This window comes from Argopecten irradians, chromosome 13, assembly GCF_041381155.1.
Source record: "Argopecten irradians isolate NY chromosome 13, Ai_NY, whole genome shotgun sequence".
NCBI classification, from domain to species: domain Eukaryota; kingdom Metazoa; phylum Mollusca; class Bivalvia; order Pectinida; family Pectinidae; genus Argopecten; species Argopecten irradians.
This window is the reverse complement of record NC_091146.1, coordinates 5,678,683-5,704,288: the sequence shown is the minus strand read 5'-3', so window position 1 is coordinate 5,704,288 and position 25,606 is coordinate 5,678,683. Positions and strand designations below refer to the sequence as shown.

Here is a 25,606-nt window from a genome sequence, read left to right as displayed (position 1 = left end):
TATTTAACTATCCTTACATCACAACGATGGTATACACCATATCTAAGAGTTCATATTAAACAACCACATAGAGTACAACAAATGTATTGAATCAATATAAAATGCTAAACCGCTGACGAATGGTATTTTTCTCTGTTAAAAAAACAAAAAAGAAGCAGACGAATTTGTATTTTTCTTTATTCAGTTAAAGTTATTTACTTCACACCATTCTCACCACTGGAAAGTTTGGCCATTTCATTTTATTTCTCTGTCGGCGGTGAAGCCTCTTTGATGGATTGTCATGTAGCATCACGTGAATATAAATATTTCATTTCAAAATATTTTTATTTAATCAAAAGATTTAATTCTGGATCGGGCAGCAGGCAGAGCCTATATATTCCCTCTCCACATGATTGCATGTATGTATTACAAAATGTATATATACAATTTATAAACATATTACATCTTTTAAAGCATATTTGCACTAGACTAGATCTATCAAATAATATTAAATAATTGTTAGAATTAACACAAATCATACGTATTACTGAAAATACTAATAAATAGTTATTTACATATATAAGTAGAAGATATTACCAATAGCGATGAATAACATGTATAATCTTCCTGTTATATCAAACTTTAATTAATAGCGGATTTAATTGATTAGTATTTGCTTAATCAAAAGATCCTAATTCTAGCTTAACTGGATTTTGATTATGATTATAGCTTATAGTTTAAAACTTAAAACTTAATCTCAATTTGTCAATGTCACTCTCACTCCGGACATTCATTGTAACTGGGCAGCACTAAAATGTCCATACTGTTTCACCACTAAGTGCCTACCCAGTCACAAATATACGGAGTATGAGCAACATTGAGGGAGTAAACAATTATATATATATGCATGTATATTCAGTTTACATTCAATTCATAAAGAAAAGGAATTAATCAGTTCTTCATATTCACGTTCTCATCTGTCTAAGAGCCAAGTCACATAAAAATATATGATACAGTAACGGTTAATGAAACAGTAAAGGGTAAAGTAAAAGTAATTATAGTGTCAATGAAGTTTAAGTGCAGTTTAATTATCAATACATTAAATTACTTAAAAATTAAAATTAGTAATAGCTTTAAAGTATTCCTGTTGATTCAATGTATTTCTGAATGTATGCACACATTGCAGAATTTAGCTCATGACTGAGGTGATTACTTCCCCTTGTTAGCAAGTTAATATTATTTATCAGATGTAGATGAAAGTTTAAGTTGAGATTTAACATAAGATTTAGTTGGATATCTACTTACAGTTGAGACAGAGAATCAATTAAGAGTTGTCTTTCAGTTATAAATCTTGGACAAAATAAAATAAATGAGAAATATCCTCAACAGAGCCGCCACAGATACAATATGCATTACCAATAAGATGATCTCTATATAAATCTTAATTTAATTGACTTGCTTGGTTTCTAAGTTGGCATTGATAATATTGAATGATCTAGATCCACTATATCTAAAAGCATCAGTACATAATTTATCAGCATTAGTGAAAATGAATAAAATGCTGTATTATCAATATCTAAAGGCAAATAACTATTGAGAACTACCAACGTCCAGGAAATACGCTAGTCTGAACGAACATCCAAATAAACCTAGGCTTAATACCTATATGGCACAGAGACACATACATTTCGTATGTTCAGGACCAGCAGATGGTCGGCTATATATAAACATGCAATTGCTCAAACACGTGACCTAATTACATCATGATTATTTAATTAATGTAATTAATAATAATGTCCTATCGACAAGCCATCAATAAGAAACAAATTTTTTCTAAGTTAATCTATAAATATGAATTCTTAATGATATCACACCTGAGAAATCACACCGTTGTGACCAATGAGAAGACAATGTATGTCTACATGCGGACTCGAAAAGTAGAGTACAATTTACTTGGACTAGAAAGTAGGCAGGCAGATTTTCAGGAAGGCGCTGACGTGATATAGGTAAGTGTTTCATCACTGAATTTGTCAAAATACATTCTTTGTTTTCTGTTTTAGTCCTCAAAGGGGTATGAGAATTAAGACAGCAGTGCCACCATGTTTTTTTTTTTAAATTTATTTCCTTTTAATTTTATTAGTTTTTGTCGGTGAAAACTTTTACCTTAAAAGCGTTATATCTGCTTATGTTGGCTACTGATATAGACAATTTAAAAATTAGATTTGTTTTTATCATAACAGAAAATTACATGGATGGTTTATATGTATGGATTTTTCAAATAATATTTATATGATCAAAATCAAAGTTCTCTTCTAAGCATACCTCTGCGTAGTATTTATGTTTACAACTTCGACCCATTCAAAATATGAAAACATCAGTTAGTTTCTAGAATATTATTCGCTCCCGAGTTTAAAACGAGCATAAATATTACAGTTAAAATATTATTTTATTCACGTTGTTCATGGATTAACTGGGATATATCTACAATATTTATTTGTATTATTGAGATATATCACTAAACATTGAGTGTACTTTAAAAGTGGTTTGTGATGAGAATGCATTATGATATTTGTGTTATATTTACATATATTTTTTAGCTAACATAATAAATCATTTTAACCCAAATTCCATCTACATTGATAAACTGTTTTTGAATTATAGAATTTAGTACGTTTTCGTATTAACCAATCAAATACGACTTTATAATTGACGACCTCATTAGTATTTTACGCTACAGACAGTCTAAGCTGATGTAAAGGCTTGCTACAAGCGACGTTAACATTTGAACTATTTGTTCGTTTTTGCTATCCTACGCAAGCCGAATCATCATGTGGATTTCAACATTAGGTTTCAATGGCTTCATCTAGTATTAATGTAAAGGAGATGTAAATATCAAATTATGACAAAAATGTTCCAAGTTTAAGGAAAAAAGGCAATGTTACATAGATATAATATGAATTTAACGCAAAGCCTCAGAATAGCGCAGCTACAGGTAAAAGATTTTAACATCATAACTTTATATTGTCTATATTTTTCTACGAGATAACAATAAAATATTTCACTGACATGCACATACTATCGATAGTTAGAAAGAATTCAAAATAGTTCAATATACTTCAATCCTGTTTTTATCAGATGCAGAGAAAACTTGGCAACATGCCATGCTATCAAAAATACGCGCGAATCTGTGCCGTCATCTTTGGCGTCAGGTTTTATGACGTCACTGACGTCATATATTGGACTAGTACATTTATTGCGTTGTTCATGTATATGTGTAAATCAAAGTTACTTACAGTTATTTTAAAACATATACTGAAAACATGTTTAGTCTAGTACAGAAATTTCAAACCTCGTCGTGCTGATAACGAGAATTAAAACATGGCTGCCTACATGGAGGCGCGAGAATTTTCCCGCGGGACACAATTTCAAAGTCCAAGGGATACTGGAATGTATTGGATTCTATATGCTCGGCCGCGCAGAGAGCTGCGCTCTTATAAGACCTCTACAATCATTATTTTGAATTATCAACAACACTGTTGTAGTCTGAACTCGTCTTTGGGGATTAAAGCAACCTGATTCCATATGAGAGGATGGACGTGGCTGAGCTTCTGTTAGTCTGCCTACTCGTGACATCACTATATACGGTAAACGCCGAATTTAATCCAAATGGTGAGTTTTGTCTTAAACTGTTATTTCAAGTTTGCATATGATGATTATCTTTTCGTATCACAAATAATTTTATTGGAAAGAGACGATGTGTAACAAGTTTGAGTTCCATTGTGTTTTAAGGCAAATTGAAGTATAAAATGTTTTTAGATGTTTAGATCAAAACACACTCCACACGATTCAAATTGGTTTGTAACCATTACCATTAGCTTCAAACTTTAATTTCTTAGCACATAAAAGGAAAAATGACGTCTGTAGTGAAGTTTATGATAAGCTAATTAGAATTGGTAATAATTTCATAAAAAAGTCTTTAGTACATTTTGGGTTTTTGGAGAGAATAATGTATCGATTATAAGGATTGATTTAGTGTATGTTTATTATTTCTATGTATTGCATCCAGGTCAAATGTTTCAGTTGCATCTCTTGTTCAACGATATTCACTATCATTCTAATATCATTAAAAGGATAAAACGAACACACGTTCTGTTTAATTAAAGTCACTGTGACGTCATGCAGCAGCACGAATGTCGTCATCAACACGAAGTTCACCACAGAAGGAGGCATCATCTATATACAGGGACGAGGAAGGGAATGCAAACACGTCACTTCCGCTCGATCACGTGACTATATGTTCAACTTTGACTTATGCAACATTACTCTTGTACGTTTTCTGTTTATAATATCAACTATGTATACTCCGTCTTATATCAATATTAAGTTCTGAAATAAAATAAGATGGTAGAGAAACAAATATATACAGATACATGGTCATTATATCTATAAAAAGACGATAGTTATGTCACATATAAAATATAAATTGTAATTAATGATATTATCAGGTACATACATAAAATATATCAACTTTAAACGCAGTTTTTCTACTTTTTATTTATCATTTATTTATTTTTTTCTATATCGTTTATTTATTATTCATGTATTTTTTTTTTCATCACCAGATTGATAGCGTCATTTTTAGAAGTTATTAGAGAGCGCAGCGAACGGGCCGAAGACCCGTTCGCGAAGCGAACTCTTGTGATAGAGGTGTCTCGGTAACGTTATTCTATGTAATCATTAAATATATGTAAAGTTGGAAAAACTTTCTAGTAAACCGGAAACCGGAAGTCACACAAGATCCAGCGTTGCGCAAACAGTATCCAAAGTCACACACTCGCGTGATTACAAAATCACATTCTCGCGTGATTGCAAACAAGTTACACTTGGAAATTTTCAAAATGAAAACATTCGTGAAAGATAAACCTCCCAATTTATTCTTGTCTGAATCTAACAATTTCATTTTGTCTTGAATCTTAACTTAAAAGCCGTTGCATGTGAGCAGTTGTTTCCGCCTGGCAACGGAAAATGACGCTGATATATATTTTGTAGCCGCAGTCACGTATTTTTCAGAAAGTGAAAGTAGAAGAATAATGTGTTCAGTATTGTTTTCTTGTTATAAACACAGTGCCAGTAATTCAGCAAAGCTATGATTCTAATAGTTAATAAATCTATAAATGGTGTCTAGCAGTACAGTTAGTCAGCGCACACAATATGCAATAAAACAAAACACCTGTCAACATCGATAAGACTGATGGGTCAGGGGAGATTACTCTTTCGCCGTTGAAAATCCTTCATTTACCTGGCATATTTATATTTAGTAACACAGTAAAAATAACGAAATAAGGGATTAACCGTTGCGCTCTCAGATAGGCTTTCCTTATTAGTATATTATAATATGTTTACGGCATGCATTCATAAATATTCTAAACATAGTACGGCTATATCATTGATATTTGGATACGAATAGGCTGAAGGTATCACTAACATAATAAAAACATGCTTCTATTTTTATTGAAAAGGACACCATGTTCCGAGTGATTGTGCAGGAGAGACCGGATATACAAACCGGAAGTGACAAAGTTATTCCGGTCATGTGCATCGTGGACATGGGAGATATCATCGTCGGGAATATCATCATGCCAGAGTACGTTTGTTGTAAAGGGGAATAAACACATCAATTATTTAGAAATATTATCTAATACGTAGATTTCAACACTACTCATAGTAGAATGCCTTCATACGTAATCGTATCGCTAAAATTGAAAAACAAATGAAGTTGAATACCAATACTATCACTTATGATTTAGATAAAGGGACACCTTCAATATCTGCTAATATAATGTTGTCAGATGTTATAGCTATTGAAACAATCAAGAAAATAGATAAAAACATTAGATTCCCAAAGAAATAACAGCCATAAACTGCAACGAAAACAATCACTAGAACTAAAAAAGAATTGTGGTAGTGCATGTTTTGATTTCTTCATTCACACACACTGATGATTTAATGTTATTAGGGGAGATATCGGTCCCGGGATCAACAAGACTACGAAACCAACTGCCCGGATGAGGATACTCTCTAACCAATCTAATGACGTCAGCCAGGGGACAGTTCTACTGAGTGACGACCTCCTGATGGAAGTGTCACTAGACAAACAGTACAGAGGTATATAGTGTTCTTACATAGTATGAGTGTTTCTTACGGATGAAAACATTTAATGTGGCCTGATAGTAAGGTTATGTAAGTCATATTTCTTGTACATGGATATAGGACGGGTAATTTGAAATAATGTTATCTGTTAACAAGCTTAGTAACGAATTTGTAAGAATACAAAGCTTAAGCTGTTCTTCAAATAAAACCAGAAGAAAAAACAATATTCGGTGGTATGACAAGCCAACCGATCACTTGAAAACATAGGTTTGCTTTACTTGGCGATCACAGATTGAGAGTTACCTCCCCGTTATGTTCGCTGCTTCATATAACCTTTTTGTGCCGGATAATAAAGCCTCGCATAACCAAATATTACACACCAATGAATGTCAAAAAAAGACAACCAACGCTTAAGAAAACGTATACAACATGTTTAATCATATTTCAGATGACTTCGAAATCAGCGCCACAGATTGTTCTGCCTCTGAGATCGATATAATCCACGACAGGTATCTATTAATTAATCTGTTTTTGTAAATTGTAGAGTTATCTCTCCTAATGGGTAGGTATTGATTTTGACGTCATGTGCTTGCGAGCGTAACGTTATACTTTTCAGAGAAAACGACGTGAATTTCGCCCACAAAATAGCGACGTCACAATAGATACCGAGATGACTTTGTATTATCAGGGTGGGGATTCACATGACTCAAAATGATATGTTTCACGGAAAGATGGCGAAAATCCTACAAAGAACTCCAGAAACGTGTGGTATGGCTATATGAGTCTTGTTCTATGTTGGAACATAGTTCCTGTTTTAAACAAAAGACAAAATAAGGGGTTATGAATGAAATATAAATATATTATTGTGAAATATACCATAACAATTTCGTCCGTGAAGATTTTTAGTACCACATTAATGCATCGTTTAGATTTAATTCGCACTACAATGATGAATATTTACACTGTTTGGTAATGAAGCCATATATGTTAACAACATATCGTGTAATATATGTGAAATTATGTGAAAAAGCGGAGGAAATGTTGATTTGTAAGCAAATTTTCCTTTGTCCATGAAGCATGTCCAAGCTCGAAAGACAAAATAGGCGATATTTTAGAAGGATAATAATTATAGGCAAATACTACTTATCAAAATTGTTTTTCTTCATAAACTGTCTACCTCACGTGACAAGTTATATATCAATATATCTCATAGTTTTAATTGATAATGGTTGTTTTTAAATTCTGCTAAACATCTAGTTCCCTACCGCGTTATGGTAGATATACAGATATAACTATGTGACGACCTAATGACTTCATCTTAAATACCAGATGTGCAGAAGATGATGGAGTATTTCCTAACTTCCATCGCAATTCTGAAGGAAGCCTCGTTTCCAACTTCAAAGCGTTCATCCCGACTAACTATGAGGGTTCGGAGGTAGTGGATATGTCGTTTCAGTGTACGCTGGTGGTGTGTCAGGGGAGTTGTGAACCGGTAGGTAAATCTAGGCGGAACCAGCACCACATGTGGTACCAGGGCATACCAATAAGTGTATTAGTCTTGTACTGTATGCCGACGTATTTTTGGCGGAGACTTAATTTTGTGTTGTTTTTTAAAATTAGGACATTTTCACGGAGATTTGATTACGCAATTTAAATTTCTGAATTGAAAAAAATAAATTGCCATCATAATAGACAATACATTACAGTAAAAAGCATTAAGGTAGGTCCATACTTTTGAAAATTGCGCCAATTCATATGACGCTTAACCCAAAGCTGCCGAGGTTGTTTTGAATTCCAAAATGGTTTCCGATACGCAACGACATTCCACTTGGATATGTTTTCAATAGGTGAAAATGGTCTACATATCATATTGAATGTTTAAAATCATTAAATAAAGAAAATAAAAGCATTGAAGTTAATATAACAAGCTATCTCTGAGGTTTTTGCGGTCCCTATCGTATTTTGGGAATGGACTTTCAAACACCGGAAGTAACGTTCGTAGCAGTAAATGATAAGAGGGAACCTGGACTGAAATTCCGGAATTCTAAATGAATCGCCTACGGATTTCCTTAAAACACAAAATTTGGAGAAAATCATTAATATAAACAGACATTAACTAGATATGATATAACAAAAACATATCAATTGATGAAGAATGTTTTTTGTGGCATGATTTTTTTTAATAGTCAAATTTGACCCATCTTAGCCCTGGATGAAATGGGGTATGGTTGTGAGTTACAAACTTAAAGCTTACAAAATTGTGAAAATTTGATCGAGGACCCCATGTTTTTATATGATATTTGAAAAATATATTACCTTGAGCATATCATATACAAATATTGTGAAATTGACATGGGTTTTCATTTCCTTTTTTGTCTATTCATTGTTTTTAGGGGCGAAAATATGGCAATTAAAGCATGATAATAAAGTTTAGAAATAACAAAAATTGTTAGTTTTTGTAAAAATACAATAGTTTTGTATATCATTCTATCGGTATAAATTAAGAAAAAAATCAACAGGATTGAGACTACATTCACCCTAATTTAATGGAAAAGATTTTTTATGAATCTTTCTTTTATCGGCCAGCAAATTTGTACGGATGGTATATTGCAAGCTCAAATATATCTCAAAAAGTAGTTCGAGAACACCCATTATGCTATACAGATTTGAAATCTATATGAAAATGCAAGAAAATAAGACCTGTTAGAAAAAAAGTGACATTGGTTTTAGTATGGAGCTACCTTAAATATCAAAATGTATTTATCTGCAACTGCCCCACATACGGGCGGATAACTACTGCCGGATAAACTTTGCTTTATCCGTCAATACGAAATGCTTTATCCGTCGACATGTCTGCGTGAATTTGTTCCATATCTGACGGAACATTTTCTAAATTAACCCCGCACTTTAACCTTCCGGTGTATCAAACTTCATCCAGTCCCGCTAAAAAGAGACGTCACTTTCACCGGAATGACGTCATTTTTACGATATCGAATACATTGTATATCGTATGGCGGTGTCGTCTTTTCCTTGGCTCATGGTAAAGGTATATATTGTAAAGTAAGTCTTTGATGGATACTTATTGGGTTTTCAATATTTTTACATTGTTTCAATGATATTACACACCGAATAGAATTACTGGTACTGTTTGCGAATACGCTTATATTTTTCCCACGGTAGTAAAAAGGAGTACATTTTCATTTCGTTTAGTGAATGAATCTTTTCCTCCGCATCAAAGAAGCTTCTCGCTTCGAGAGATATCAAGTATATAACTGGCCATTCGATTTCGTTTTGGATGCCATAATGGTTACAGGACAAACAGAATACACGGTTAGTATCTTACAATACAAGTTTTATTTTGGTGCTCGACACGGAATGCCAAGATCACTCGGCAGAGCCTCGATCGTTATCTCGGTTTTCCTAAGTATCGTACCAAAATAAACCTTTATTGTAAAATATTGACCATGTATTCTCTATGTATTCATTTACGGAATGGATATCATAATTCATATGGTTATGATAATGTTATATGTGCTTAAAAAGTTTAATGGTGAGTCTGTAATCATCTGTCTTGTTCTGAATTTTACCTGTATTTAGAACCATTTTGAGGATATTTATTTTTTATTATATCTTATCGTCCGCAAAATCCACCAAAGTTAATCACACTCAAAAAGAGGTTGCTTTATTCATTATATGAAAAATCCTTATAAAAGGTCCTGCTTTGACTTTCTTGTAGATAGGCTGTATAGGTATGCATGCTGTCTTCAGTTATATTCCAACATCATAGTATAACTTATATACGCCGTTGTTACACTTTCCAATTTTTGATCGAAGTGAATGGAAGGCCAAAATATTCTTACTGTGTACATTTGCATGAATAAAATATTTATTTGTCATTATATGTGGTACTGTTTACGCAGTATACCGTCAAGTGGAAACACACTAACTCATATTATGTTAATCACAGACCGTATGTAGGGAGGTTGTAGGCTGGGGGAAGAAGAAGCGAAGGAGAAGATCATCCAATGAAAACGACGTGGACAAAATTACCTGTGGAACATCAGTTCGTGTTTTGTCACCTCATGTGAAAAAATCGGGTATGTCTATTATTCGCATATGTCGTTTTTTCGGGTGTGTCGGTTAATCAGATACGTCGGTTATTCGAATTTGTCGTTTATTCGGGCAGATCGTTTATTAAGTTTATCTGGTATGTTGCTAATTCGGGTATGTCGATTATCCAAGAAAAAGGTAAAATAAATAGGAAATACGATATGAATATCATAATGGAGAAAAAAAACATATGTTTAAATTAGGCTATTTTCCTGATATTTGTGTTGACTTTTCCTAGAATAATAACAATTTAAAAAACATGAGTATACAAGTTTCGTCATCCTCAATTCAAATTTGTAATTTGTTATTGTTAACATATTAAACACGGGGATATTCTGATAAGAAACACACGAACGTCAGATTGATAGATTGCAAGGTTGTTAGCATGAGATGAATCAATTTCCATTTTTATATGCACTATCTAATTAACATACATTTGGGAAATTTGATTTCAGAGAAAACACACGCAGAAAATAAAGGAGAAAACTTCAGTATTAACCGTAACATCATATACATCATGGCTGGTGTTGGCTTTCTGACCCTACTGACATCATGGCTACTGAGTTGCTACCTATATCAGCGACTCCTAGCGGCAAGGGGAGACAAAAGCAACATCAACGTCGCTCGTGCTGTTGGACGACGACTTTCCGCCATGCTGAATATTCCATCAGGCTACGAACTAAATGACCAGAAAATGATGCAGTTTATACCGGAAGAGGAGGGGCCGCCACAAAGGCGGAAATCAGTGACAGTAAGTGTTGACGTCCCACCACCGGAAGTAATAATTGATTTTAAAACTGCGAAAACTGTTGCGCCATCCTCAAAATCCGATATTATTACATGCGTAACGGAAATTCCAACTGATAGTGAAAATGACGACTCTATGTTTGATGATGAAGGCTCATTTTCTAGTGGTGGGTCACGTGACGTAGAAGCGCAAGACAGTCTATCACGTGATGACACAATGGTCACCAACCTAGATGACATTATCCCATCTGACACCGAGATTGGGAATAACAGTAGTTCAACCAATGATCTTGGCGCTGGAGAACCCGGGATCATATTTACCAATAGAAGGGAGAATGTTGACGAAACACCAAGAGCGGTTCCCGAAACATCTTTTGTTATCCCGGGGAAACACAGAACACTGTTACAGATAGGGTTTGGGGACGGCGATGGGGGCGAGTCTGACGTAGACTGTGGAAACAAAATCGTAATAGACTAAATATTACGTGGCCGGTTATTTTTTGGGGTCAGACATTTTTTGTTAAACTTTCAATCAAACTTGCATTACCATTTTTATGATACATTTGTTGCAACCACGGATATCACTGATCGATGGTACTGAAATTGTAAAATTATGAACCTCTATAATAAATGGCTTTGTCGTTATCCAAATATCAAAATATCAGTATACATAATGGAACAGGCGTGTAACAAAAAGAAAGAAACGAAAATTTATGTCAACTAAACTATGTAGCTCGGATGTTTCTTGTTTATATATGCATTATTTCAATTACACGTATATGTCCATAAAGTAATTGTGTAACACCATTTTCTACCCATAATATCAAACGTTTGTTTTCTTGTAATAGTCCATCTCTACAGACATATATTAAGATGAATATGATAAATGGAATAGACTGGTATCTGGAATGTCCCATTTTCAGAGCTACCATGTTATAAATCTTTTGGATATACAAGGTGTAAATACAAGCGTTGGTGAAGGAGAGATTACGTCTTTGCATACATTGTAACACATAGTTACCTCCCTTACAAGAAGCTATCTATTGTGACGTCATTATGTTTAAAGCAAAATTCACATCGTTTGTTCTCAAATATGACACTATAATCAAAAACACGTGACGTAATACTTAACTGCAAGGGCAGGTAACTCAGTAATATGCATAAACAGACTTGGTTGTTAGTTTTTATTGGAAGTAAAACCTCCACCTCCACCTTATGATGTATTTCCTTAGCCTCTCCTACAGATTATAATTACTTCTCTAACGTAGCTCCTTTGTCGTGTTGTGTAAGCTTAGCCTCTCCTACATATTATAATTACTTCTCTAATGTAGCTCCTTTGTCGTGTTGTGTAAGCTTAGCCTCTCCTACACATTATAATTACTTCTCTAATGTATCTCCTTTGCCATGTTGTGTTAGCTTAGCCTCCCCTCCAGATTATAGTTACTTCTCTGATGTAGCTCCTTTGTCATGCTGTTTAAGCTTAGCCTCACCTCCAGATTATAGTTACTTCTCTGATGTAGCTCCTTTGTCATGCAGTTTAAGCTTAGCCTCTCCTCCAGATTATAATTGCTTCTCTGATGTAGCTCCTTTGTCTTGCTGTTTAAGCTTAGCCTCATCTCCAGATTATAATTACTTCTCAAATGTAGCTCCTTTGTCTTGTTGTGTAAGCTTAGCCTCCCCTACAGATTATAATTACTTCTCAAATGTAGCTCCTTTGTCGTGTTGTGCTAGCTTAGCCTCCCCTCCAGATTATAACTACTTCTCTAATGTAGCTCATTTGTCTTGTTGTGTAAGCTTAGCCTCTCCTACAGATTATAATTACTTCTCAAATGTAGCTCCTTTGTCTTGTTGTGTAAGCTTAGCCTCTCCTACAGATTATAATTACTTCTCTAATGTAGCTCCTTTGTCGTGTTGTGCTAGCTTAGCCTCCCCTCCAGATTATAATTACTTCTCTGATGTAGCTCCTTTGTCTTGTTGTGTAAGCTTAGCCTCCCCTCCAGATTAAAATTACTTATCTAATGTAGCTCTTTTATCGTGTTGTGTAAGCTTAGCCTCCCCTCCAGATTATAATTACTTCTCTAATGTAGCTCCTTTGTCGTGTTGTGTAAGCTTAGCCTCCCCTCCAGATTAAAATTACTTATCTAATGTAGCTCATTTGTCTTGTTGTGTTAGCTTAGCCTCTCCTACAGATTATAATTACTTCTCTAAAGTAGCTCCTTTGTCGTGTTGTGTAAGCTTAGCCTCCCCTCCAGATTAAAATTACTTATCTAAAGTAGCTCCTTTATCGTGTTGTGTAAGCTTAGCCTCCCCTCCAGATTATATTTATTTCTCTAATGTAGCTCCGTTGTCGTGTTGTGTTAGCTTAGCCTCCCCTCCAGATTATAATTACTTCTCTGATGTAGCTTCGTTGTCGTGTTTTGTAAGCTTAGTCTCTCCTCCAGATTATAATTACTTCTCCAATGTAGCTCCTTTGTCGTGTTGTGTTAGCTTAGCCTCTCCTACAGATTATAATTACTTCTCCAATGTAGCTCCTTTGTCGTGTTGTGTTAGCTTAGCCTCCCCTCCAGATTATAATTACTTCTCCATTGTAGCTCCTTTGTCGTGTTGTGTTAGCTTAGCCTCTCCTCCAGATTATAATTGCTTCTCCAATGTAGCTCCTTTGTCTTGTTGTGTTAGCTTCGCCTCCCCTCCAGATTATAATTACTTATCTTATGTATCTCCGTTGTCATGTTGTGTTAGCTTAGCCTGTCCTCCAGATTATAATTGCTTCTCCAATGTAGCTCCTTTGTCTTGTTGTGTTAGCTTCGCCTCCCCTCCAGATTATAATTACTTATCTTATGTATCTCCGTTGTCATGTTGTGTTAGCTTAGCCTCTCCTCCAGATTATAATTACTTCTCTGATGTAGCTCCTTCGTCGTGTTGTGTAAGCTTAGCCTCCCCTCCAGATTATAATTACTTCTCTAATGTATCTCCGTTGTCATGTTGTGCTAGCTTAGCCTCCCCTCCAGATTATAATTACTTCTCTGATGAAGCTCTTTTGTCGTGCTGTGTAAGCTTAGCCTCTCCTCCGATTATAGTTACTTCTCTAATGTAGCTCCGTTGTCATGTAGTGTTAGCTGAGCCTCTCCTCCAGGTTATAATTACTTCTCTAATGTATCTCCTTTGCCATGTTGTGTTAGCTAGCCTCTCCTCCAGATTATAATTTCTTCTCTAATGTTGCTCCTTTGTCGTGTTGTGTAAGCTCAGCCTCTCCTCCAGATTATAATTACTTCTCTAATGTAGCTCCTTTGTCTTGTTGTGTTAGCTTAGCCTCCCCTCCTGATTATAATTACTTCTCTGATGTAGCTCCTTTGTCGTGTTGTGTAAGCTCAGCCTCTCCTACAGATTATAATTACTTCTCAAATGTAGCTCCTTTGTCGTGTTGTGTAAGCTCAGCCTCTCCTACAGATTATAATTACTTCTCTAATGTTGCTCCTTTGTCATGTTGTGTAAGCTTAGCCTCTCCTACAGATTATAATTACTTCTCTGATGTAGCTCCTTTGTCGTGTTGTGTAAGCTCAGCCTCTCCTACAGATTATAATTACTTCTCTGATGTAGCTCCTTTGTCGTGTTGTGTAAGCTCAGCCTCTCCTACAGATTATAATTACTTCTCAAACGTAGCTCCTTTGTCGTGTTGTGTAAGCTCAGCCTCTCCTACAGATTATAATTACTTCTCAAATGTAGCTCCTTTGTCGTGTTGTGTAAGCTCATCCTCTCCTACAGATTATAATTACTTCTCTAATGTTGCTCCTTTGTCGTGTTGTGTAAGCTTAGCCTTCCCTACAGATTATAATTACTTCTCTAATGTAGCTCCTTTGTCGTGTTGTGTAAGCTTAGCCTCCCCTCCAGATTATAATTACTTCTCTGATGTAGCTCCTTTGTCGTGTTGTGTAAGCTCAGCCTCTCCTACAGATTATAATTACTTCTCAAATGTAGCTCCTTTGTCGTGTTGTGTAAGCTCAGCCTCTCCTACAGATTATAATTACTTCTCTAATGTTGCTCCTTTGTCATGTTGTGTAAGCTTAGCCTCTCCTACAGATTATAATTACTTCTCTGATGTAGCTCCTTTGTCGTGTTGTGTAAGCTCAGCCTCTCCTACAGATTATAATTACTTCTCTGATGTAGCTCCTTTGTCGTGTTGTGTAAGCTCAGCCTCTCCTACAGATTATAATTACTTCTCAAATGTAGCTCCTTTGTCGTGTTGTGTAAGCTCAGCCTCTCCTACAGATTATAATTACTTCTCCAATGTAGCTCCTTTGTCGTGTTGTGTAAGCTCAGCCTCTCCTCCAGATTATAATTACTTCTCTAATGTTGCTCCTTTGTCGTGTTGTGTAAGCTTAGCCTTCCCTACAGATTATAATTACTTCTCTAATGTTGCTCCTTTGTCGTGTTGTGTAAGCTTAGCCTCCCCTACAGATTATAATTACTTCTCTTATGTAGCTCTTTTGTCGTGTTGCAGATGACGCATGTTGGGAAGCTTCCCTGTTACACGGACTAGCAATGCAGTACAGATATGTAGGGTATTGAATGTGTTATCATGTGATATGAGATTTTGTGGATTTTTTTATTATTTGTTTTTTTTGCGAGCCTTGGTGAGCAAAAGTTTTTTTTTCGTCATCCTTGAAATCCCGACATCACGTCATTTTTCCTGACGTCACTTGATTGTTTCTATTATGAAGTCATAATTGATTTTATGCCCTGCACAGTCAATGCAATGTTTTTATATCATATTAAACAATTGACATAACTGGGGAAATCTCACTTGATATCAGGCGGATTATGTGACTTATCAGTGTAAGTCTTTATATCAGAAACAAAAAAGTTGTAAATGTCCTCATTATTTATTTTAAGTTAAATATCAAAGTAAATACAGTTTTCCTTTAATTACGATATCTTGCTTTTACGTTTCAAAATGATTATAAAAACGAGCAAGTTCCATATTTTTTGTCGGAGAAACAAATAAAGAGCAAAAAGATATAAATGTAAAACACATTTCATAAAATCCACGGGTGTGAAATGCCAAAAAAACAATACAATTATTACATGTAGTATTGACTCGCAATAGAAAACACTTCTAATCAAAAGCATATGTTTCAATGATGACTAAAATAATAAAACATCTAATGATATAAACACCATGTTGTTGTTTTGTATGTCCTGTTGTTTCAGTCTGTTATGTTTTACCTCTAGAAAAGTATGTCAGGCAATGAAATTTGACAAAAATGTTAATAAATATTTCTCAATTGAAATTGATTCAGTGCGTATATCTCTTGTCACATGGAAAAGTCTACATGAATCTCTCCATAGCAAATTCACGTTTTGGATTAAAGTCCAAAATGGTCGCCATTATAGCGTATTGATTTCTGGTATTAGAAATAACAATAATATTTCTTGTCAAATTAGTTCCAATAACATGCCTATTTGTGTATATATATGTAGTTATGACGGCAATATTGGATTTAGACTATTGTCATTGCAGGATTAAGGTAGACTTTCTTATCATGTTTGGTGTACCTTTATTGAACCAAAAATAAAAAGATAAGAAACCTTTGTTAACATTTCTGCCTAAGCATAACATTGTCTACAATATACATAACATATATATATACATCCAACTTTAATGTATATTATGGATGAATAGACATAATGGAAGTATTATTAATTTTACTAGGGATACTTACAATAAGTGGTATACGTATACGGATACGTATTGAAAGATGAGCGACCATTATTCATAAAACATTTCATATTTTCTATTTTATTCATATGTTGTATAACATATTGTGATTCTCTCCTCTTCTGATCTCAAAATATTAATCAATCGTTGTATAATCCTACCCGTTACCCAAGTATCACACAGAACACACTGTGACACTACGGGTACAATATACACGGCAGTTTCGCAATTCGATTGAATTACCATCAGATCGACTGAATTACCATATATGGAACAGACATAATTCCTGTGAGAGGTATTACCCTTGTAGTCATGCACGTGATTTGTACGGATATTGATCAATTGAAAGTGTGATTTATGAAAGGGATTCGTTTACTACGCATAGCAGAGCGTAGTATTTTCAGGGGACAATGTCTTTAGTTTCCCCTGCGAACCACAACTTTGATGATTTAATTTTTAAATGAAATTCATCGTGTGGATTAATAAAATATAAACATTTTCACCGCACGCCGATTTCGGGAAATTCGGCGTTTTTTGATAATACTGATTTAAATCTACTGTTTTATATTACAGCTAATGCAAATCAAACAACCAGTACGTTATCAGACCTTTCATTTTATCGATAAACGAACTCCATGAACAAATGTTGATGTAATATACAACATACATTTCAAAATTTATTTGTAACAATTATTTTGGATTTGCTGTTAGTTTACTTTCATGATATTTTGTTTCATTTTTACAATACATTCACCGCATATCGTTTTCAAGAAATGTGACGTTTCGGAAAATGTATTTGTATTAAGAGTTTGTGATAATCAGAAACATATATTAGAGAGGCAGATGCACATTTGTATGTGCTTAAGGTTTTTTAGATTCACTATTAAATAATACAGGAGAAAAACTTTTATCATACTTTACAAAAGTTACACTAATTTTCAGGTGGTTTCAGTACGATTTTGGAAAGAAAAACAAAAACAAAAAAAAAACAAAAAAAAACAAAAACAATATTACTTATAAAGCAAAATGCACTTCTGGTTATCATTATCTGTACATGTACATACCATATATACTTACAAGATATTAAATTGTAAAAAAAAAATGTTCATTATTAAAAAATACATTTAAATTTATCTACGACACTTTACGGATCCGGTCGACTGTTACATGTATTTGTAGTAGGGTCTACTTCAGGGTTCTGTGTTGATAGGTGTATATAAGACTATACGTACTCTCTAAAATACCCTCGACATAGATGAAGAGGCCTACTGAGAGGGCTCGACTACCGGGAACATCAGTACGACGTGTAGGGTTTGTGCATAAGACGATAGTAACAGAACAGATCGATCTAAGGTGCGCTATAGAGCTATATATTCATCTTTTGACGACATATTTTCATGTTACACATAAGCATATAGATTACTGTAATTCTTCTTGTATTCGGAACGTCGCATGGTAGAATGTGGTTTTATAGAAAGATTTTGAATAACTTTCTCGTGCGATATAAAATATGTGATGTGAAACTTAAAAATGCAAGAAAAGAAAACTTAGAGAAAAATTCTAAATGATTTGAGAGATTTTGTTATGTATTTGGGCATATTAAGTACATGCAGTAGTCGAACAGATACGTGAAGTATAATAGATTAATGATCTTTATTCACAGTTAAAATTGAATAATTAAGCACGTATTGGTTGTTTGTATTAGCTGTACAATATATATATGTTGATTTAAAATCACTATTGCATTTCTCGAAATCGGCGTGCGGTGAAAATGTTTATAATTTATTAATACACACGACGGATTTCATTTACAAATTATATCATCAAAATTGTTGTAGTGTCCCCCTGAAAATACTACGCGTTGCTATGCGTAGTAAAAGAATTCCATTCATAAACCACATTTGTCATTGACCAATTTGCGTACAAATCACGTGCATGACTACAAGGGGAATAACTCGCACAGGAATTTTGTCTCTTCCATATATGGTAATTCAGTCGACCTGACCATATGTGTATATCACCCATTGAATAACATTTGTATTAAAATATTGCGTTCGACTTTATAGACATCGTTTATATATATATGCTTTTACACGGAATGTGTGTGATTATGGATTATCGGAGGACTGATGCGTGACTATGACTCTAGGAAAAATAGTATACTATTGTGAAAAAATAACTTTTATCAAGGTGGGGGTAAAAATTCTATTATGGCGACTGTCGTCCCTCTCTCTGTTTTATAGTAAATATTCCGATTTTTTAAAGAATGTTTCAAAATTCGTATTTTCTGAAAAAAAATTACATGACTGTCATGTATACTCACCAGTCCATCCACCAAATACAAAAAGTGTATGACAACATCCATTTTCATTGAATTGGCCCCCTGTGTGCAAATCAACCCGTTCTATTTTAAGAATTTTTTACTAATTGATTATTGCGTAATTATCTTTATTGGAAAAAACCCAAATGAAGAACCTTTCATAAGGGGTGTTAATGTCTATTTAACAAAGTTTGATGAAAGCTTAATGGGACTTTAACACACTAGTATGATGATTAGTTTATAGAACTTCTGCGCAAAATCATATTTTTACGTCTCTTAATACATTGTGAACTCTGTCGGCTCCATTGTTCTGTTGTATTATTATAACGTATTCAAAATCAGATATGTCCTTAATGAAACTATATAAATTATTTAATGTGTTAAAGCTCAATTGTGTTTTTGTAAAATGTTTTATTGTAAAAATACCAGCGTTTGTCTAATGATAATCTGTATATCAAAATATCGGTATTACTTGCTTGAAACATACAATAATTAGTTAGGTTTGTAATAAGGATTGGGAAATCTCTATCAGCTTATCGAGAGCTTCCTTTTTTCGTATGCATTTAATAATTATAGTCAAACGTATTTCAGAATACAAACAAGTTTTGTGATGATGATTTTTACAAATATTTCCTAAATTCTCCATGTCAGAAATATATTTCTTATTATGACTTATCCTAAATCCCTGTCTACTACTTGATCACGAGTAATGCGTTTCATAGAAACCTACTTTATTACGTTGTGCTGGAAGCAATATACTTTGAGTTATATTTGGCATCATTATAGCAAATTTAGCCGTTATTTCGATGCTTGGAATTTCTTATGTGTTATAAATTTCCTGTGTGCTATTAGGGGTTCGTTACGCTATTGCAATGCAATGTGTATGCTGAAATTTATAGATTTGATATTATATTAAAACATTCACCATATATTTCCATATGGTGCCCATGTTCATTCAAATCCTCCTTATAGTTTTTTGTGACAGGACTGAAGATGCATAATGGTATTTCATACTGATACTTCTGACCATGTGCACGTTTCATTCTTTCATTTCAAAAGCGAAGAAATCGCTCAAGTTATCATCATCCTGGAAGTCATATTGTTTGGGGAATAAATCAGGTTTTTTAATTAAAGATGTGTAATGTAATTGGTTACAATAGGTATTTATATCCCCTTTCAAACATATCAAGAAAAAAATGCATAAAATTGAAATGGCCACCCAAAAAAAGTGATAGTTGAATGTATCACTAATAACCCACAAAGTTTATTGAAACATGAAACACTGATTGACAATGCAAAGTAGTAACAACCATACAATATTAGCAACTGTTAATCACTATTGAATAAGCAATGAAAGCTTATCAAAATCATGCAAGTACTTAAAATTCAAATTTGATTTGTCTTCTGTCGTTTTGCTTCAAACGTCATTTGTATTTGTTTATCAACTATACTAAATGTTAACCCTTCCTCTTTAGAAAATGCGTTTATAAAAATACATTGGGTATGAAAAAATCGTCATGTCTCCAAACGGCAGGACATTAAATGCAGCGGAGTTGAAAGATGATAAAAAGACCTCATACTGGAACGACATCTGAATATTTGTCTGTCTGTCATAGGCAAACCTGGAAAACAACTCTTAAACTACTCTATTGATAATACGGAGCATTGAGGCATATGACACAAGAATCTGATTAAATTACAGACCCCTATTGTCACTACGTTAGATAAGAGGATCTGACAACATCCAATTAGGGACCATGTCCAGATGGTCTTATGAGATGACCAATCATATTGCTACCTGCAAGATCTTGAAGGTGAATTTCAGGGTATGAAATTGTTTAAAAAACTGTCATTTTTATTTTCGTGTAAGTAGTCATCTCGCCCAAAGAGTACAACAAAGCTAATTGTATATGTTTGTTTGGGCGAAATGGTCAATTGATGCAGCAAAGTGCAAAAAAAATGTATGTGATCTGCAGTACACGTGGGATAAAGGTCATCCGACCATGACCCCTTATTTGATGTTGTCAGATCCTTTACTGAACAGAGTGGTTATAAGGACCGGTATTTCAATCATATTGTTAGTCACTTGACCTGAAATGATAATAAAAATAAAGAATAACTAGATTTGATCGCGATCAAAACACGGGATTTCCACCTATGTAATGATATAAGTAATGTTAGCGAACGGACGATTGCTTGAACGAACGGGCGATGTCACTCAATATTAATCAGAAAGCGTTTCTTACGAAAGTAGTCTGGTTCAACCGAAAAACAGATTTAGGGGAATCCCCCTTTGGGCAGAAGATTTCATAGAGAGGTGAATATATAGGAGCCTGCTGATTGGATATATGTGTGGGTCGGAACAATACATGTAGATGTAAATTTTGTAAAGAATTTTGATAACTTCAATTAACCTGAATAGTAGCAAACGTTAACACGGTCCTCTATGGGAATTTATTTGGTTCTGTGATCTCAAAACGGCCGGGTAGTTTCTCAAAATAGCACCGGTTGTGTTTGAACATCCGGTGTCACAGGTGACGGCTCTGCCACACACATAAAAGGTTTTTAAACCTGTCAGTTATTGGGTTTGTGCATTACTTTTGTTGTTTGTTTGTTCAAATGTACGTCCTATTAACAGCTAGGGTCACGTAAGGACGGCCTCCCATGTATGCGGTGTAGCTACACATGTACGTGTATTTACGCAAACACGTGTACATTGTTCATATATACGTGTACATGTAGAACTTAAACATCTCGAAAAGTATTCAAAACTAAATGAAAAAAAGACCTTCGAAACGGCCCGTGTGTATATAAGATTGAGCCCAGGACAAAATTTTAACCCGGCTGCTGATTGGATTGTTTGATTCTGAATTTCAAAATCAAAAATGTATTCTGACAGGTAATTATTCCTTGATAACCGTGATATAAATTTGGAAATTCAGATTGAGATTTAGGTTCAAAATATCAATTTTGATAATGAATAGGTAAACGCATTAGAATTTCAGGTTTTTTTAAAGTGCAAAAATTCTCCATTTCTTATAAAGATCTTGGACCAATGCGGAATAACTCGTACGAGTTTTTGTATTAGAGGATTATCTCCCTTTGGTGACATCATGTAATCTCAACTAATGTACAACACGTATGGTGTATCAATGTAATTGATGTATGCACTACAAAGTATTCTAGCTCCGTACGTCATGAGTACGACCATGCAATCACAACAGATTGAACTACAATATAAAAGAACACACAAATTCTTACTTCATTTCAGAAATATATAACTTAGACATTTTACACACTTTACAATTACAATAATCGGATCACATGTATACAATACATGTTTATCCGTATATATTTCATATTTTAAAAATATCTAAATTATAATAATCACATTCAAACCATTTTCATACTGGGAGAATAGAATAATGTATTAATCAAGATAAAGAACAAATACTAGAACAACCGAAAAGCAAGACTTACCAAAATTAATGAATTTTCTCGACCGGGAAAACGAAACGTCCAACCAAGCACAGGGACGAAATTCAAATATCCCGAAATACAAAAAGATATATATCAAATACGTTAAACTGACCACACTGACCAATCAAACAACTTCGTCAATGTCCGTAACAGTCACATGTCCTGTCCGTCATAAAAGTCCGTCAGTGAACACTACTAACGGGTACACAAACATATACTGTACGTACATACACATATAGACAAACGCAGCGCTCGCGAATATATACGATATATTACGCACGCGAGTAAAACACGGCACGGCAGAGATACATACTAATATTATTATTCACTGCAAATTATATATTTGCAAATATTGAAACATCTTTCAAATACACTTTTATACCACTTTTATTTATTACATAAATTCACATAAAATATGACCCTACTACATACATACAGGTTTAAAGGCGCTGATACGTCTCGCGCAGGGACAAATATAAACTAAAATTTCGATTTTTGATGTCCAATATCTCCGCCATTTTGAATCTTATGACCTTGAAATTGGTCATTTTATGTGTCTTAGAGCATGCTCTTTCTCATCCTATTCAAAAACATTTCTCTTTGAAATTTCAAAAATTACGGTAAAATTTACGTTAAAAAGTGAACGAAATGCCATATTCAGAGGGCTATATTTCCGCCATTTTCAAATTCATGACTTTGAAATTAAAACTCTGTACAGAGAATGTGCCAATGTCTATATTTACAAACAATCAACACCTTACAATAAATGATAAAGGTGCTACGAGCTCAGAAATTACGGGACAAAAATAAGGAAATGACACAAATTGCCATATTTGGAGAGCTATATTTCCGCCATTTTTCTATATAACCCCTTGCAACTCATTTGTTTTCAAAACAAAAGTTCATACAACACAGGTATGAAAAATCAACACTGTACATACAGGTTTAAAGGCGCTGAAACGTCTCGTGCAAGGACAAATATAAACTAAAATTTCGATTTTCGATGTCCTATATCTCCGCCATTTTGAATCTTATGACCTTGAACTTGGTCATTTTATGTGTCTTAGAGCATGCTCTTTCACATCTAATTCAAAACAATTTTCTTTGAAAATTCATAAATAACGGTAAAATTTACTTTAAAAAAAATGAACGAAACGCCATATTCGGAGGGCTACATTTCCGCCATTTTCAGTGCTTTGTCTTTGAAATTGAAACCCGATACAGATAATATGTTAAAGTCTACATTTACAAAAAATCAACACCCTACATTAAATTATGAAGGCGCTACGAGCACACAAATTACGTTGAAAAATAAGGAAATGGAACAAATTGCCATATTTGGAGAGCTATATTTCCGCCATTTTTCTATATAATCCCTTTAAAACCCATAACTTTTGAAGACAAAAGTTCATACAACAGCGGTATGAAAAATCAACACCGTACATACAGGTATTAAGGCGCTGAAACGTCTCGGGCAGGGGCAAATATAAACTAAAATTTCGATTTTTGATGTCCTATATCTCCGCCATTTTGGATCATATGACCTTGAATTTGGTCATTTTATGTGCCTGAGAACATGCTCTTTCATATGCGCCCTTCGAAACATTTCTATGGTAAAGTTCATTTTTGACCTTTGTTTGACCTCATTTGACCCCCTAGTGAACTCGTGACCTTGACATAATTTCTGATAACATGTAATGAGAAAAAAACGTGAATTATCGTGATCTACATGGAGAATGAAACGTACATGTTGTGTAGCGAACGGTTATGAAATTATGAGCGTTTAAAGTTCGTTCGAAAAAAGCAGTTTTTTACGTCTGTGACCTTGACCTTGAACGTTATCCTCCAAAATCGGGAGTACATTTTAAGAACTCATGTACGTACATAACGTCTCCAAATTTCAGCGCTCTACACCTCTTATTTATTACGAAGATGTCGTTTAAAGATTTAAAGCTTTTTGAACCCTGTGACCTTGAATGAATGTCAAGGTCAATAAAACAGCATAAGTTCTGTAGACATTCGTCCATGCTATGTCTATAAAAAAAAATCAAGCATGTGTGTTAAGTATTAAAGGCGCTGAAACCTTAAAAAAATTTGGCGGGAAAACGCCAAAATAGCCTTTTTTCAAAGGCCTATATCTCCGCCATTTTGGATTTCATGACCTTAAAACTTGTCATTATATATTTCTGAGGGCATGCCCTTTCATATCCAACTTTCAAAACTTTTCTGTGTTGAATTTCGTTTTTGACCTTTGTTTGACCCCGTAGCGAACTCTTGACCTTGACATAATCTCTGATAACATGGCATGGGAAAAGCACGCGCAATGTCAAGATCTATCTGAATAACAAAACGTGAACGATGTACACCGTACAGTAATGAAGTTATGAGCGCTTAAACTTCGTTCCAAAAAAATTGTTTTTTACGTCTATGACCTTGACCTTGAACATTTTTGTAAAAAATCGAACGTACATTTCAAGATCTTATGTACATTCATAACGTGTCCAAAGTTGAGCGTCGTACCTTATTTCGTTCCTGAGATATCCTGCGAACAAGATTTGTGGAAATAAGAATAAAAAAGAAAAATAAAGAATAACTAGATTTGATCGCGATCAAAACACGGGATTTCCACCTATGTAATGATATAAGTAATGTTAGCGAACAGACGATTGCTTTAACGAACGGACAATCTCACTCAATATTAATCAGAAAGCGTTTCTTACGAAAGTAGTCTGGTCCAACCGAAAAACAGATTTAGGGGGAATCCCCCTTTGGGCAGAAGATTTCATAGAGAGGTGAATATATAGGAGCCTGCTGATTGGATATATGTGTGGGTCGGAACAATACATGTAGATGTAAATTTTGTAAAGAATTTTGATAACTTCAATTAACCTGAATAGTAGCAAACGTTAACACGGTCCTCTATGGGAATTTATTTGGTTTTGTGATCTCAAAACGGCCGGATAGTTTCTCAAAATAGCACCGGTTGTGTTTGAACATCCGGTGTCACAGGTGACGGCTCTGCCACACACATAAAAGGCTTTTAAACCTGTCAGTTATTGTGTTTGTGCATTACTTTTATTGTTTGTTTGTTCAAATGTACGTCC

The 25,606-nt window shown here is 34.3% G+C and overlaps 1 protein-coding gene across 1 annotated transcript; it reads left to right on the top strand.

Annotated features, from left to right (window-relative positions):
• The first annotated feature begins 1,474 nt into the window (after positions 1-1,474).
• On the top strand, positions 1,475-16,160 carry LOC138306317 (uncharacterized). Its single transcript, XM_069246752.1, has 10 exons — positions 1,475-1,985; positions 3,522-3,648; positions 4,143-4,306; positions 5,499-5,623; positions 5,996-6,144; positions 6,578-6,638; positions 7,459-7,621; positions 10,097-10,226; positions 10,695-10,990; positions 15,485-16,160. Exons 2-10 carry the CDS (start codon positions 3,570-3,572, stop codon positions 15,521-15,523), a joined length of 1,206 nt encoding a protein of 401 aa, XP_069102853.1. The 5' UTR covers positions 1,475-1,985; positions 3,522-3,569; the 3' UTR covers positions 15,524-16,160.
• The last annotated feature ends 9,446 nt before the right edge of the window (positions 16,161-25,606 follow it).